The sequence below is a fragment of the Quercus suber genome, unplaced genomic scaffold (genome assembly GCF_002906115.3).
Source record: "Quercus suber isolate HL8 unplaced genomic scaffold, Cork oak 2.0 scaffold_157, whole genome shotgun sequence".
Lineage (NCBI taxonomy): Eukaryota > Viridiplantae > Streptophyta > Magnoliopsida > Fagales > Fagaceae > Quercus > Quercus suber.
In genome coordinates, this window is record NW_027069618.1 from 117,748 (window position 1) to 129,453 (window position 11,706).

General features: G+C 33.0%; 1 protein-coding gene and 1 long non-coding RNA gene across 2 annotated transcripts; one reads left to right on the forward strand and one right to left on the reverse strand.

Moving 5' to 3' along the window:
- Positions 1–547: 547 nt before the first annotated feature.
- Positions 548–3,868, forward strand: LOC136069210 (uncharacterized). Its single transcript, XR_010630450.1, has 3 exons — positions 548–838; positions 2,132–2,187; positions 3,567–3,868. It is a non-coding gene; the product is annotated as an uncharacterized LOC136069210 (long non-coding RNA).
- An 840-nt stretch (positions 3,869–4,708) lies between these two features.
- On the reverse strand, positions 4,709–10,309 carry LOC112012391 (frataxin, mitochondrial). The gene is made up of 5 exons (XM_024044788.2): positions 10,011–10,309; positions 9,370–9,442; positions 7,658–7,705; positions 7,473–7,567; positions 4,709–5,116 (listed from the first exon to the last, which is right to left on the reverse strand). Exons 1-5 carry the CDS (start codon positions 10,244–10,246, stop codon positions 4,987–4,989), a joined length of 582 nt encoding a protein of 193 aa, XP_023900556.1. The 5' UTR covers positions 10,247–10,309; the 3' UTR covers positions 4,709–4,986.
- Between the last annotated feature and the right edge of the window lie 1,397 nt (positions 10,310–11,706).

Below are 11,706 nucleotides of genomic sequence, written 5' to 3' on the forward strand. Positions count from 1 at the left end.
CTTCACGAAGAATAAATTGATTATCTTGCTGCCCTAACCATGAACTAAGAAATTGACAAGTCCAATCTGACCCATCCCAAGATAGCAAAGAGGAGCTCCAGATCCAACAAAAGGTTACAAGAGATTTAAAAACCTATGCCCAAATCTAGTTGTGATTTAGAAATCACCGTTCAAATTGGGTGAAATCTGGAGATCTCCTCATCAATCATAATTATTTCCAATCACATCCAACCGTCCACTATCAGTCGGCCCTTTCTACTTGATCAATAGCAAGTTCCTCTTTTCCCTCCACCCAACATTGTATGGTTGAGTAACAACTTGAGCCTCAACTTGAGTCGACCCATAGACACTTCTAATACATATGTCATGCAAAGCAATTTGTTGGTTAAATTACTTTAAAATAATATTTTGGTTACAATAATCTATATATATATATATATATATAATTGAAACCTCTGAAATTCTCACAATTTTTCACGTCAGCATTATTTATTTTTTTTATTAAAAAAAACATAAATTTTGATTTTTTTCTTCTAAAACCCGATAATACAAAAACCTAAATTCTAATCAAAACCATGGGCAACATATACAACCATTCCTCTCCCTCCTCAAAAACCCTCTTTCTCTCCAAAAATCAAAACCTTCTCCTTCCCCCAAAAATCCAAAATCAAAACCCAAAGCTTAGGATGAGAAAGAAGGAAGAGCCGATTGGATACATTGGGAAATGATTGACCCATCATCTTTACCTCTCAAAGCTCACCTTACTCTCCATCTGACAAACCAAGGAAAGGAACCTAGTACAATGATGAAGAAGCTAGAATTCTTGGCGGCCTACAAGGTTGACCTACGGTTGCACTTCAAATCTAGGGTTTTCTTTCTTCAATTATATTGAATTGGGAAATTCTAGCTCTTTATATTATAGATTTATGTGTCTGGTGACGATTTGTTTTATTAAAACATGAAAAGAGGTGACTTTTGGTTTATGTGCTACCCAAGAGTTCAAAACGTTGTATTTTTTTTCTTTGAGAGAATGGGAAATGGTGCTTTTTGTGTGTGTGTGTGTGTGTGGCTTTGGAACTGTAACTATTGTGTTGTTTGTTTCAACTATACTCTTGATTAGGGTCAGTTATGGTTGAAATTGTTATTTGACTATGTTTTAGAGGTATTATGGTATTCTATTATTGTTGAAATTTCTTCTGATAGCAATGTAGTTCTTTGATCACATTATATGCAAGGAATGGTTGCAACAATAATGCATGATGTGTGTTTGATAAAATATCTCATAAATCTGCATTGCACACTGTTTAAAATAACTTTTTGTAAACCAATTTTCTGTTTCGTACGTCAAGTTCTATAAAAGCAGCAATGTGGGTTTGTTTGTGTTGGTTGAAAAATTATGATTTTTTAGAGATAGTGAGTGATTTTGTTTCATTCGTCAACTGATTTGTACCAAACTATTTCTCAGAACTTTGCCATAACAATATATTAGTAAAAAATTTGTAGTTTATTCCTCTCTTTATTTGTTTGCATTGATTGAAAATTTCTAACATAAAATATTTGGAGCATAGTGGAATTTCAATCTCTGTCTTTGTTCTTCTAATTTTTAGATTCTCCTTCCCAGCCTCAATATTAGACCATTTTTTTTTTGGTAATTGGGTGAGATTACCTGCAAATTTGAATTAGGTTTATAATTTTTCCTATTCTTTTTCCTTTTAAAAAACAATTCAATGAATTTAGAGATGTTGATCAGGTGTGTTGTGATGGTTGTAATGTTTGGGTGCATGTAGTGTGAGAATATTTCCAGCATGCTTTTCAAGGTGTGCTTAATATACTTGATTTATGAATTGTGATGTTAATTTCTGTTCTTGTCATATATGTGTTTACTCACTGACTTGTGTATGGTTTAAAGGATCTGGAGAATGTAGATTACTATTGCCCAAATTGTAAAGCAAAGTCTAATTATGAGTTATCAGCTTCAAAAAAATGCACATCTGCCCTATTTGTGTGTGTGTGTGTGTGTGTGTGCAATTCTTTTCCCTCCAATTGATTTTTGGGGCAACTATATATTTGAATTTATAGACTAAGGAGTTTTTCATCAGGTTTTAAGCCTAATTTTTGACAATTTTTGAAGAAGGTAGCTGTGGTGTGCAATGGCATGGAAGGAACATATATTCCAAACCTTCATATGTAAGCCTTGAACTCATTTCTAAATACTACATGTATGTTGAGATTTACTTTTGTTATTGTTTGCTCTGTCATGGTTTGTATTGAGATTTAATTTTGCTGATTTTGGTTTTATAAATTAAACTTAAAAGACTTTGGTTTTGTGCCTCTTGATTTGCAAGCACTATTAGAGTTTTGATCTCATGTTGGGTTAAATTTATATGAAAAACTTATTGGATTAGCCTGTGTTCTAAAAAAGTTCTAGGATATTAAAAAAAAAAAAAAAAAAACACTACAATTGGGTTAAACAATGTAAAGCTGCCCGTGGGTGGAACCAAAGTTACTCTTTTGGCATATGGTTAAATCCTCTTGGGTTGTTAGATCTTTTACCAATTACAATCAGTGATAGGTTAATCATAATGATTGATGTGTAGGTGTAGAGAAAAGTTCTAAACACCCAAAGATGGATAAATAGGCAAGATCAGCATCACGCAATTTGCTTCCTTTTAATTTGCTGCTATATTTGATTTGTAAAAAAGAGTTGGGATTGTCAAATGAGCTTCATCGTCCCATTTTAGTTTTTGATTTACTCCCCTACCATATTTTTAGACATCTATGCATATTGTACATGATGTAAATAAATAAAAACTAAAAAGTCAATGCAATTATTCAAATGATAATTGTTGGTGAATTCAAATGTATTATAACTACATTTTTCTGCTGCATAATGCATATTCCAGATACTTTATATTTTTTTGACAAAGATTGATACGAATGCATCTATTAGTCCAATATTTATACAATTCTTAGATACCAAATGATTATGTGATATCTTGACTCTTGGGACACAACATGCTAATTTTGACTATCCTTCAATCCAATTGTGGTTGTATGATAACACTTTGTCTTGCTTCTTTTTTTTTTTCTTTTTTTTTTTTGGCAGATTTGTATTAGTGAAATTGTTAGATATCCGCATGGAAGTACAATATCCAATATGTCTATGTATAATTTTAAGTTTTTTTTTTAAATTACATTTTTTATATATATATATATATATATATATAATATATTTTCAAGTGATTTTGAATTGCAAAAGGTCATAATGATTTGTCTCTGCAATATTCTTTAAGAATTTTTATTTTTTTGGCAACATGTAAAAGCCAAAAATCTGGGGCCTTGTATGCCCATGAAGAAGGCTATCAATTTTATTTCCAAGACATCATATATGCTTGCTCCTACGATAAATATGTTTGATTATAAACTCATTGAGAAGAATTTTGTTTTATAATTGTCATCATTTGAGACTTTTTTTTAATAACTAAAGTGATATCAATGTGTTCCTACTTTCTATTGAATCTTAAGAATTTTACTAATTACAATAAATTACGTGCTACAAAACAAAGGAGTTGGAACTGTGGGCCAAAACGACTTGGGCAATTTGGAATGCAAGAAACAAAGCATACTTTGAGAAAGTTCAAACACAACCTAAAGTCATTTTGGATGTAGCTCTAGCATTGCTAGTGACATATCAGCTGCTCTCGGCCACTCAAGCAAATGCAAAAGGGCTGTTGTTTTGTTGGTTCAGAGGGAAGCCTTGTATGTTTTTTCTTCCTAATTTGTATGGCTAACAAACTAGCCGGGGCAATGTGCCCAAGTCTTTACTTTTGTATATAGTTTTTACTTATAAATAAAAGTCATTCTATCAGGTATATATCTCAAAAAAAAAAAAAAATACAAAACAAACTGTTTGAAATTTATAAATCACCTTAATTGCTATATCATTGTATGGTTGATAATTAAATAGACACGGACGCCATTCATTTTTTTATTCATACCAATGTCCTTATTAACTTAAGCAGCTAATGGAATTAAACAAAATTTAGGACTCTTTTAACTTTGAGAATTATAGGCTTTGGGATGGGTTTAATAATTTTTTAGTGTTATTCTCTATTTGGATACAGCAAAAGTGCTGAAATAGAAAAGAAGATGTTTGATCACTATGAAAATGCTGCAAACATATTTCAATAATCATTGGGAAGAAATTCGTGAAACAATACATTCAAAATTTTCCTATGCATCGCATAGGTTAGCAATTAATTCTTTTTAATAAGTATTGTGGTTACAATGAAGTTTGGAATTTAATCAAACAAAATTGGATTGAGTTGTGTAAATATCACTCTCATTATAATTATGAGTCTAAATCTTCAAAAACGAATGCAGTAAACCTTCTCTTTTGACTTAGCTGATAATTCCATGCTTATTGAATGACCAAATATAAAAATACACATACAACGGAAGTGTCGTTACATCTGCAACATCGTTCCAATAGCAGTATTTATGATTTACTGTTCTTTAGGGCTATTTGTCCAATCAACAAACAATCATCAAGCATTACAGTCTCAGAATTAATAATTTCATCTTTGTATAAATTTCCCATCTCACCTCAAATTCCACATCCTACACTTATGATCAAAGCTCAGAACTATTCATTTACGAGGAAGGAAATCACTAGGCAACTACTAAAAAATGTATCTGGCAGCGTAGATTTCCAACAGAAACAGAAGCTTTATTTTGTCCATTATTTTAATTTTTTCCTCTACATAAGAAGGTGCTCACGCTTCTAAGTACACAAAGGGCCACAAGTGAAATCCATATAACTACAACAAATTTATATTTTTCATGTAAAAAGGTATAACCATACAAATTTATCAATGGAAAACCAATATATAGGCCAAGAGAGGCAAACAGCCGAACCCAAGAAAATGTCAGCACTGAAACAAAATTTCCCAAAAGGAACTCTTTTATCACAGCTTTTGCCATATTTTAAGAAAGATTAATGGGCTCACCACATAGTTGCTCCAACTCACTTTCTAAAATTTTCAGCAAATCCGCTTTCGTCCGCCTATAGACCCAAGTTTGAGCATTCCGATCCCAATCAAACCTGGATGGACCACTGCATGAAAAATACAATCTTTCAGATCAGCTACAAAGAATTCAAGAAAACCAGTAGAAAGAAATGTGCTTAAATATTGCCATCATGAAAAACACAATCTTTCAGATCAGCAACAAAGAATTCAAGAAAAACTGTTAAAAGAATGTGATTTAAGTATTGCCATATGAAAACCTTAATGACGCAAATACCTTAGACAAAGATTGGAGACATAGAATCTAAGATTAAGCATGTTTCAAATCATAAAGCACTATGAATCAAGAATATTTTTGGGTCAGACCCACATCCACATCTCATTGATATTATTCTCTGCACTAAAGCCATGTAAATCATAAGTCATGCCCCCATTGATCGATACAATGAAAACACTGGAATGCCCAGAAAGCCTCCAAAATGGAAGAAAAGTCAACACCCATATCAGATGGAATCACAGGAACATCAGGTGTCAAATTTGTTCTGCATCTAAGACATGGCCACAAAAGTATACGCAAGGATGAAGGCAAAAATCATCTTTTCATGCGAGAGACAGATGAAGGGCTAACAATGTCCAGATGCATCCTAGGACTGATTACAGCATGCCTCTGTGTGTGTATGTTTCTCTGAAAGTAGAACAACTTGCCCAAATATATGGAAACACATCTATATCTTAGAGATATAATATTTAGACATCAAAGATGTGTCCAGCTGATGTACACACCCTCCTGTCACTCTTCCTTTCATAATCATAAGATTGGTTAGGAGTCATATTTTTAGGGCGCAAAGAGGAACAAATGTCCCCATCAAATGGGATCTCTATCATGGAAAGTACATTCTACTCTTAACAACTACCACTCTTCTAGATAGACAAAAGTTTTGGAAGCACCCATGCCCACCAGGAGGACAAGCTCAATGCAGAATTCAAACCAATTCAGTTGGCTCAGGTGGGATTAGGAAACAGTTTTTCTTTTTCCTCTTTTTTTTTTTTTGGGGGGGGGGGGGGGGGGTGGGGGGGTTGTAGGGGCTCTTAAAACCTCCCTCCATCAAAGATGAGTCTAATCTAACTCTAAATGAGAAGAGAGAAGAAAGAAAAATAAAAACTCTTTTTGACGCCTTGATTCTGACACTACCAACAATCTTTCTTGGTCATAAAACCCAAAGATTCAAATCTTCCCAGCTGCATCCTTCAGAGATTGCAGAAAAAAAATACTTGACCACACACCACTACTTTATAGTTTATATATAAATGATTCACACCATATAAATTTCAAGGTCTGTTAGGAAATATAAACTCAGAGAAAATCACATAAGTCATATGCCCATGTGAGCTAAAGCTCATCCTCTCCCACTAGAACTTATGAAGGGAGGAGATCTACAAATGCCAATTGAGCTAGAGCTCATTAGCTATTAGTCCATTGTATTTTATTTTAGGTCTTATTAGCCACTTAGGCTATTAGCATCTTATTCAATTTCCTAGAGTCGAGGTTATTTTTATAATTTAATAATTGGACTTTCACCCATGTTAATAAGGGTTGGGGTTCATTTCTAAGCTTTCGATCCCTGCTTGGTGTTGATTCCAACAAGCATGTTTTTCTTGTCAAGCACTTAATATTCAACGAGGCCCTAGGAGAAACCACAAATTTCTACTTATTTGTAGATCGAGCGTTTGACAATAAATCAACAGAAACATGAATTTAAGTATAAAAGATCACCACATATTAGTTTCAGTGGTGATAAGCCCAGAAACATCTATTGATTTATGACATGATGGAAATCTATATGGCTTGATTAAAAGTTTTTTTAAAAGAAAAAAAGAAAAAAAGGATTTTGGTGAATTTTAATACATCCAAATCATTTTTAACAGCATGTCAACATAAGTGAAATACTGATCATTTTCCAGTAAGTACATTCAGAATACAATAAAATAATCTGAAAGTCATTTGTGTCTAATTCTCTAAAGGATATTGTATCAGTTTCATTCGACAGAGTTGAGCTGAATCTTTTCAAACAATCCTTAAAAACTTATTTTGGTAGACATTAAATAACTCAAGACTGTTTTAATTTACATCTGTTTATTACTTTAGCAGATATTTGGATATGATAACAGTATTTTATCCAACACACTCAGCTTCAAGGACATAAGCATACAGTGTTAGCATACTGATTATAAGGATTAATTTGACAAAACCAGCCATGCTCCAAGTCCAACATTTTAAAAATAAGGAAAACACTAAGTCCAGGAAGAATGGATCATAAATACTTACAAATAGATAAATAAAAAATTAAATATATATATATACATATTTAAAATAAATAAAAAAAAATAAAAAAAAAAAAATAAAAAAAAAAACCCCACACCAGAAGAATGAATCATAAATCATACCTCACTGGGGAAGATAGCCAAAGCTGTCTATTTGGTGTTTGTTTGTTCAAAACATAGGTACCCAGATCACCAAGTTTTAAGGTCAACACCTCATTCTGCCAAATGCACACCCAAAATATGTCAAAACAATTACAATACCCTTTAAAAGAATAACCTATGTGAAAAAATGAATCAATCATTCTCACCCCATAGTCTACATCAAAGCCATCGATTTCAACATTATCACCGTATTCCTGTCGCACCAAAGACAACATAAAACCAACAAAGTTGAGAATGCCCATTGTCATGAAGAGAAAAAAAAATCATTATTGTATAATATAAACATACTGAAAATTAGTTAAAGTTAAGTTAGAAATTTGGAAAGATACTTTGGAGTTTAAAGGCATCCAGCTAAGTAGGACTAAAACAGAGTACATAGAATGTAAGTATAATCAAAATAAAAAGAAAGCTAAAGGGGTTGTAAGACTTATGTTCAGAGATACCAAAGACACTAAAAACCAATATGGTTGAGAATGCCCATAGTCATGAAGGAACATAAAATAACCGACACACAAAATTAGTTATTTTATATTAGTTAACATCCAATTTAGAGTTTAAAGGCCTTCACCTAAATAGGATTGAAACATAGATTGGAATATAAGTTCAGTAAAAGTAGAAAGAGATGAAGGGGTTGTAAGACATGATTGTCAAGAGATGCCAAGACAATTAAAAGTTTAAAACCCACAAGGTTGAGAGTGCTTGTTGTCATGAAGGACTTAAAAATTATTGAATAATATATGATAACAGACAAATTAGTAAATGTCAAGTGACTCAAGTTAGAAATTTAGAGATATGCTTTAGAATTTAAAGGTTTCAGTTAAGACTAAAAACAAAGTCAACGGGATGTAAATTTAGTAAAAGTAGAAAGAAAGATGAAGAGGTTTTAAGACTTGATGGTCAGAATATACCCATGTGCGAGAGCTTTCAATATCTTAGATCAATCATTCATAAAAGGGAAAGATTGAAAAACATGTTAATCATAGGCAAAGAGCAGAATGGATGAAGTAGAGAAGAACATCAAGAGTATTGTGTGATTGTAGAATACCTACTAAGTTAAAAAGAAAATTTTACAAGACCTTATATGCTCTATGATACTAAATGTTATAGCTGAAATGATGCTAGGATTAATAAGTGTAAATACAAGGAAAGAAAGGGGTTTTATTTTTTATTTTTTTATTTTTACAAGGAAAGAAAGGATTCCAAGTGATGAAATTCACTCAAAGACATGAGTGACTCACTAACTCCTATTAGTGAAAAGACGAGGGATAATTGCTTGAGATGGTACGGTTATGTCATATGTGCAAAGGAGAGCAATTAATACACAAGTGAGGAAGGGGTGAATTGATTCAAGTCGAGCGAATGAAAAAAGGTAGAAGAAGACCTAAACTAACATTAGAAAAAGTAGTAAAAAATGATATGTTGATTAAGGAGGTAACAAATAGTATGACTTTGAATAAAATAAAATGATGAAAACATGTAGCCAGTCTAGATTATTTGAAGATCTACAACCGATTCAAAATTTTGGGACTAAAGCTTGATTGTTATTGTTCTAAAATAACCTACCAAAAATAAAACTATAACGCCGTATACTATATCCATCATAAATGATTAGCATTAGACAAATCATAAAAACTTGTGCATATCTCAATAACAAAATCTCCACACCAACACACAATTGAATGTTGCCAGTCAAACATAAATCCATTTCAAATATCAAGGCATGATAATTCTAAGCTCCCATTCTAAAATGGGTATATGGAAAACCAACTTACAAATTCGAAATAGCCAAACATTGCAAGATTTGCAAACAGAAACACACATAAATCATAATATACAACAACTCAAGGCCAAAAATTACCTCGAGTTTCTCTAGGAAGTGATGTATTGTGGAATTGGCTAGCGTGTGAAACTCATCCTCCTGCAGTACAGAACTATATTGACATCAATCATTAGCAAATTCACTTTCACCCATTTCCAATAAACCAATTTATTCCAAAAAAAGAAGCTAAATCCTAAAGCAGTCAATCACAAGCCCTAACCATCTGTTTAGTTTCCTATAATTTTAATAAATAAATAAAATTCAAATTGTAAGCTTTAAATTATGAATTGTTTGTCAGTATTTTTCAGACTTTAAAATAACCAAAATGTATTTAGCAAAGTCGAATTGAAAGTTACTCGTTTCTTAAAAAAAAAAGGAGCTAAACCATTCAGTCATAAACCCTAAGCCTCCGTTTGGTATCCGAGAAAATTAAAGAAATAAAAGGAATTAAATTTGCAAGCTCTAATTTTTTTTTTCATTATTTATAATTAGCACTGATTAGACTAGAGCAAACAACAAGCATTTATCTTTAGTCAAACTGATAATCATCCATTTCCCAAAAAACAAAAGCAACATAAAACAGAACAACAAAAATCGAACTTCTATTTTCTTGTTTGCTTTCACTAGTTTCTCGGGAGCCAAACAGAGAAAAAAAAATTCCAGCATAAAAACCAACGTACCTGTAATCAATGGCGGCGGGGCCTTGAGAATCTTGGACGAGATTGGAAGAGAAGGTTCTAGAAGCAGGAAACCGATGAGCGGTCTTCTCGGAAAGAGTGAGAGGTCTCGAAGTTCCTAGAAGCAGAAAACGGAATCTACGAATCGATTGAGAAGAAGAAGAAGAAGAAGAAGAAAAAGAAGAGTTCAGCTTTAGAAGCTTTGGTAGCCTTTCGAAGAAACGCAATCTGGAAGCCATAGCGCTAACAGAAGGGAACACAGTTCGTTTCGACTGTGAGGGATTGGAATTTGATTTGGAGGAGTGGAGGGGAGGTGTATAATGGGCTTACTAGAACGGATACTTTCAATTTTTAGGCCTATATTAAATGGGCTTTAACATGGTCATGGCCCAAGATCAGATGCCCTTTTATGTCGAAACTAGGCCATAAAAGAATCGAGTATTTTAGCCTTAAATATAGAGATATTTTGGTTTTATTTTGACCAATTGTGGTAATACTGTTCGAATTTCTCTATTTTATTATTATTATTACAGGTCCTAAATTCTCGTTGTTTCAGCTAATCGATGTCGTATCGTTAACACTACAAATACTTTCTAAGAGTTTGTAATTCAATTTGAATCTCCTGTATTTTTTTTTTTTTTTTTTTTTTTGAGAAACCTGTAATTTTAATAAAGCATAACCAAGGAGCGAGGTTGGGAAATAATTTTAATGTTTGAAATAAAATCACCCCAAAAAAATGGTATATTTTTAAAGTCTCGAGAAGATTCAAATGGAAATGGTGTGAGACATTTCCTCTAATAATAGCCCACAGAAATTTTTTGTTTAAGTTAGGTATTTTTATGTTCCCTTTTCTGTATGGTTTGGCCTAAATCTCGACTTGGTAGGTAGGCTTTTAGCCAGAGAGATAGGCCTGAAATGGGTGAACATGGAGGAGACCTGAATCAATCACAGAAATAGCAATTGATGAATGGCGGAGGTGTTTTGTTACCAATCGTAAAATGGCAAGTGACCAAAAAAAAAATATCATGGACAATCTTCACTCTTCAGGACAAGAAGTAACCCATACACCTACCTATGGAGGGGTAGGGGGGAGTGGGACCTCTGGAAGTGTGGCTAATGGCTGTATCAGTATGTGGTTGGAGGAACGGTTGCCCTTAATTTTAATGGCCATTATCCGCAGCAACATTGAACCATGTAACCCATTTAATGGTCATAACGTGTTGGTTCCATGCTTATTTCGTGTGTGGCCAAACTTTTCTTGCAATCTGTTTAAGGAATGGTCATAACGTGTGGCTTTGAACTTTGGAATTCTCTCTGCAACTCTGTCGTAAGTTGTAACGCTGGTTAAACATAGGTTCTCTCCTACTCATGCCCATATTATATATCCTTGCGTACTATGTTAGTATGTTAAATGATTTTAGTAATGTTTTTATTTTTAGAAATATTAGGTTTATATGTATAGGCCAAGAGGCCTAATTATATTACTCAATCATACACTATGACTAGAAATGGAGCTGACGGCGTGAGTGTCAAAATTCGTGAAATCTCTGTGATGGTGCCATTGTGTTTAGTATGGTAAAAATTCTATCCTAGCATGCTATAAGAACATGAGGAAGAAGAAATTGATTATCTTGCTGCACTAACCATGAACTAAGAAATTGACAAGTCCAATCTGACCAATCCAAAGATAGCAAAGAGG

Excerpts from the sequence above, each read along its gene's own strand:
- LOC112012391 (XM_024044788.2), bottom strand. The coding sequence starts at position 10,246 with ATGGCTTCCAGATTGCGTTTCTTCGAAAGGCTACCAAAGCTTCTAAAG. Across the intron at positions 7,568-7,657 it reads GCTTTGATGTAGACTATGGG|AATGAGGTGTTGACCTTAAA; the intron begins GTGAGAATGATT and ends TGCATTTGGCAG. Across the intron at positions 5,117-7,472 it reads TGGCTATCTTCCCCAGTGAG|TGGTCCATCCAGGTTTGATT; the intron begins GTATGATTTATG and ends TTTTTCATGCAG.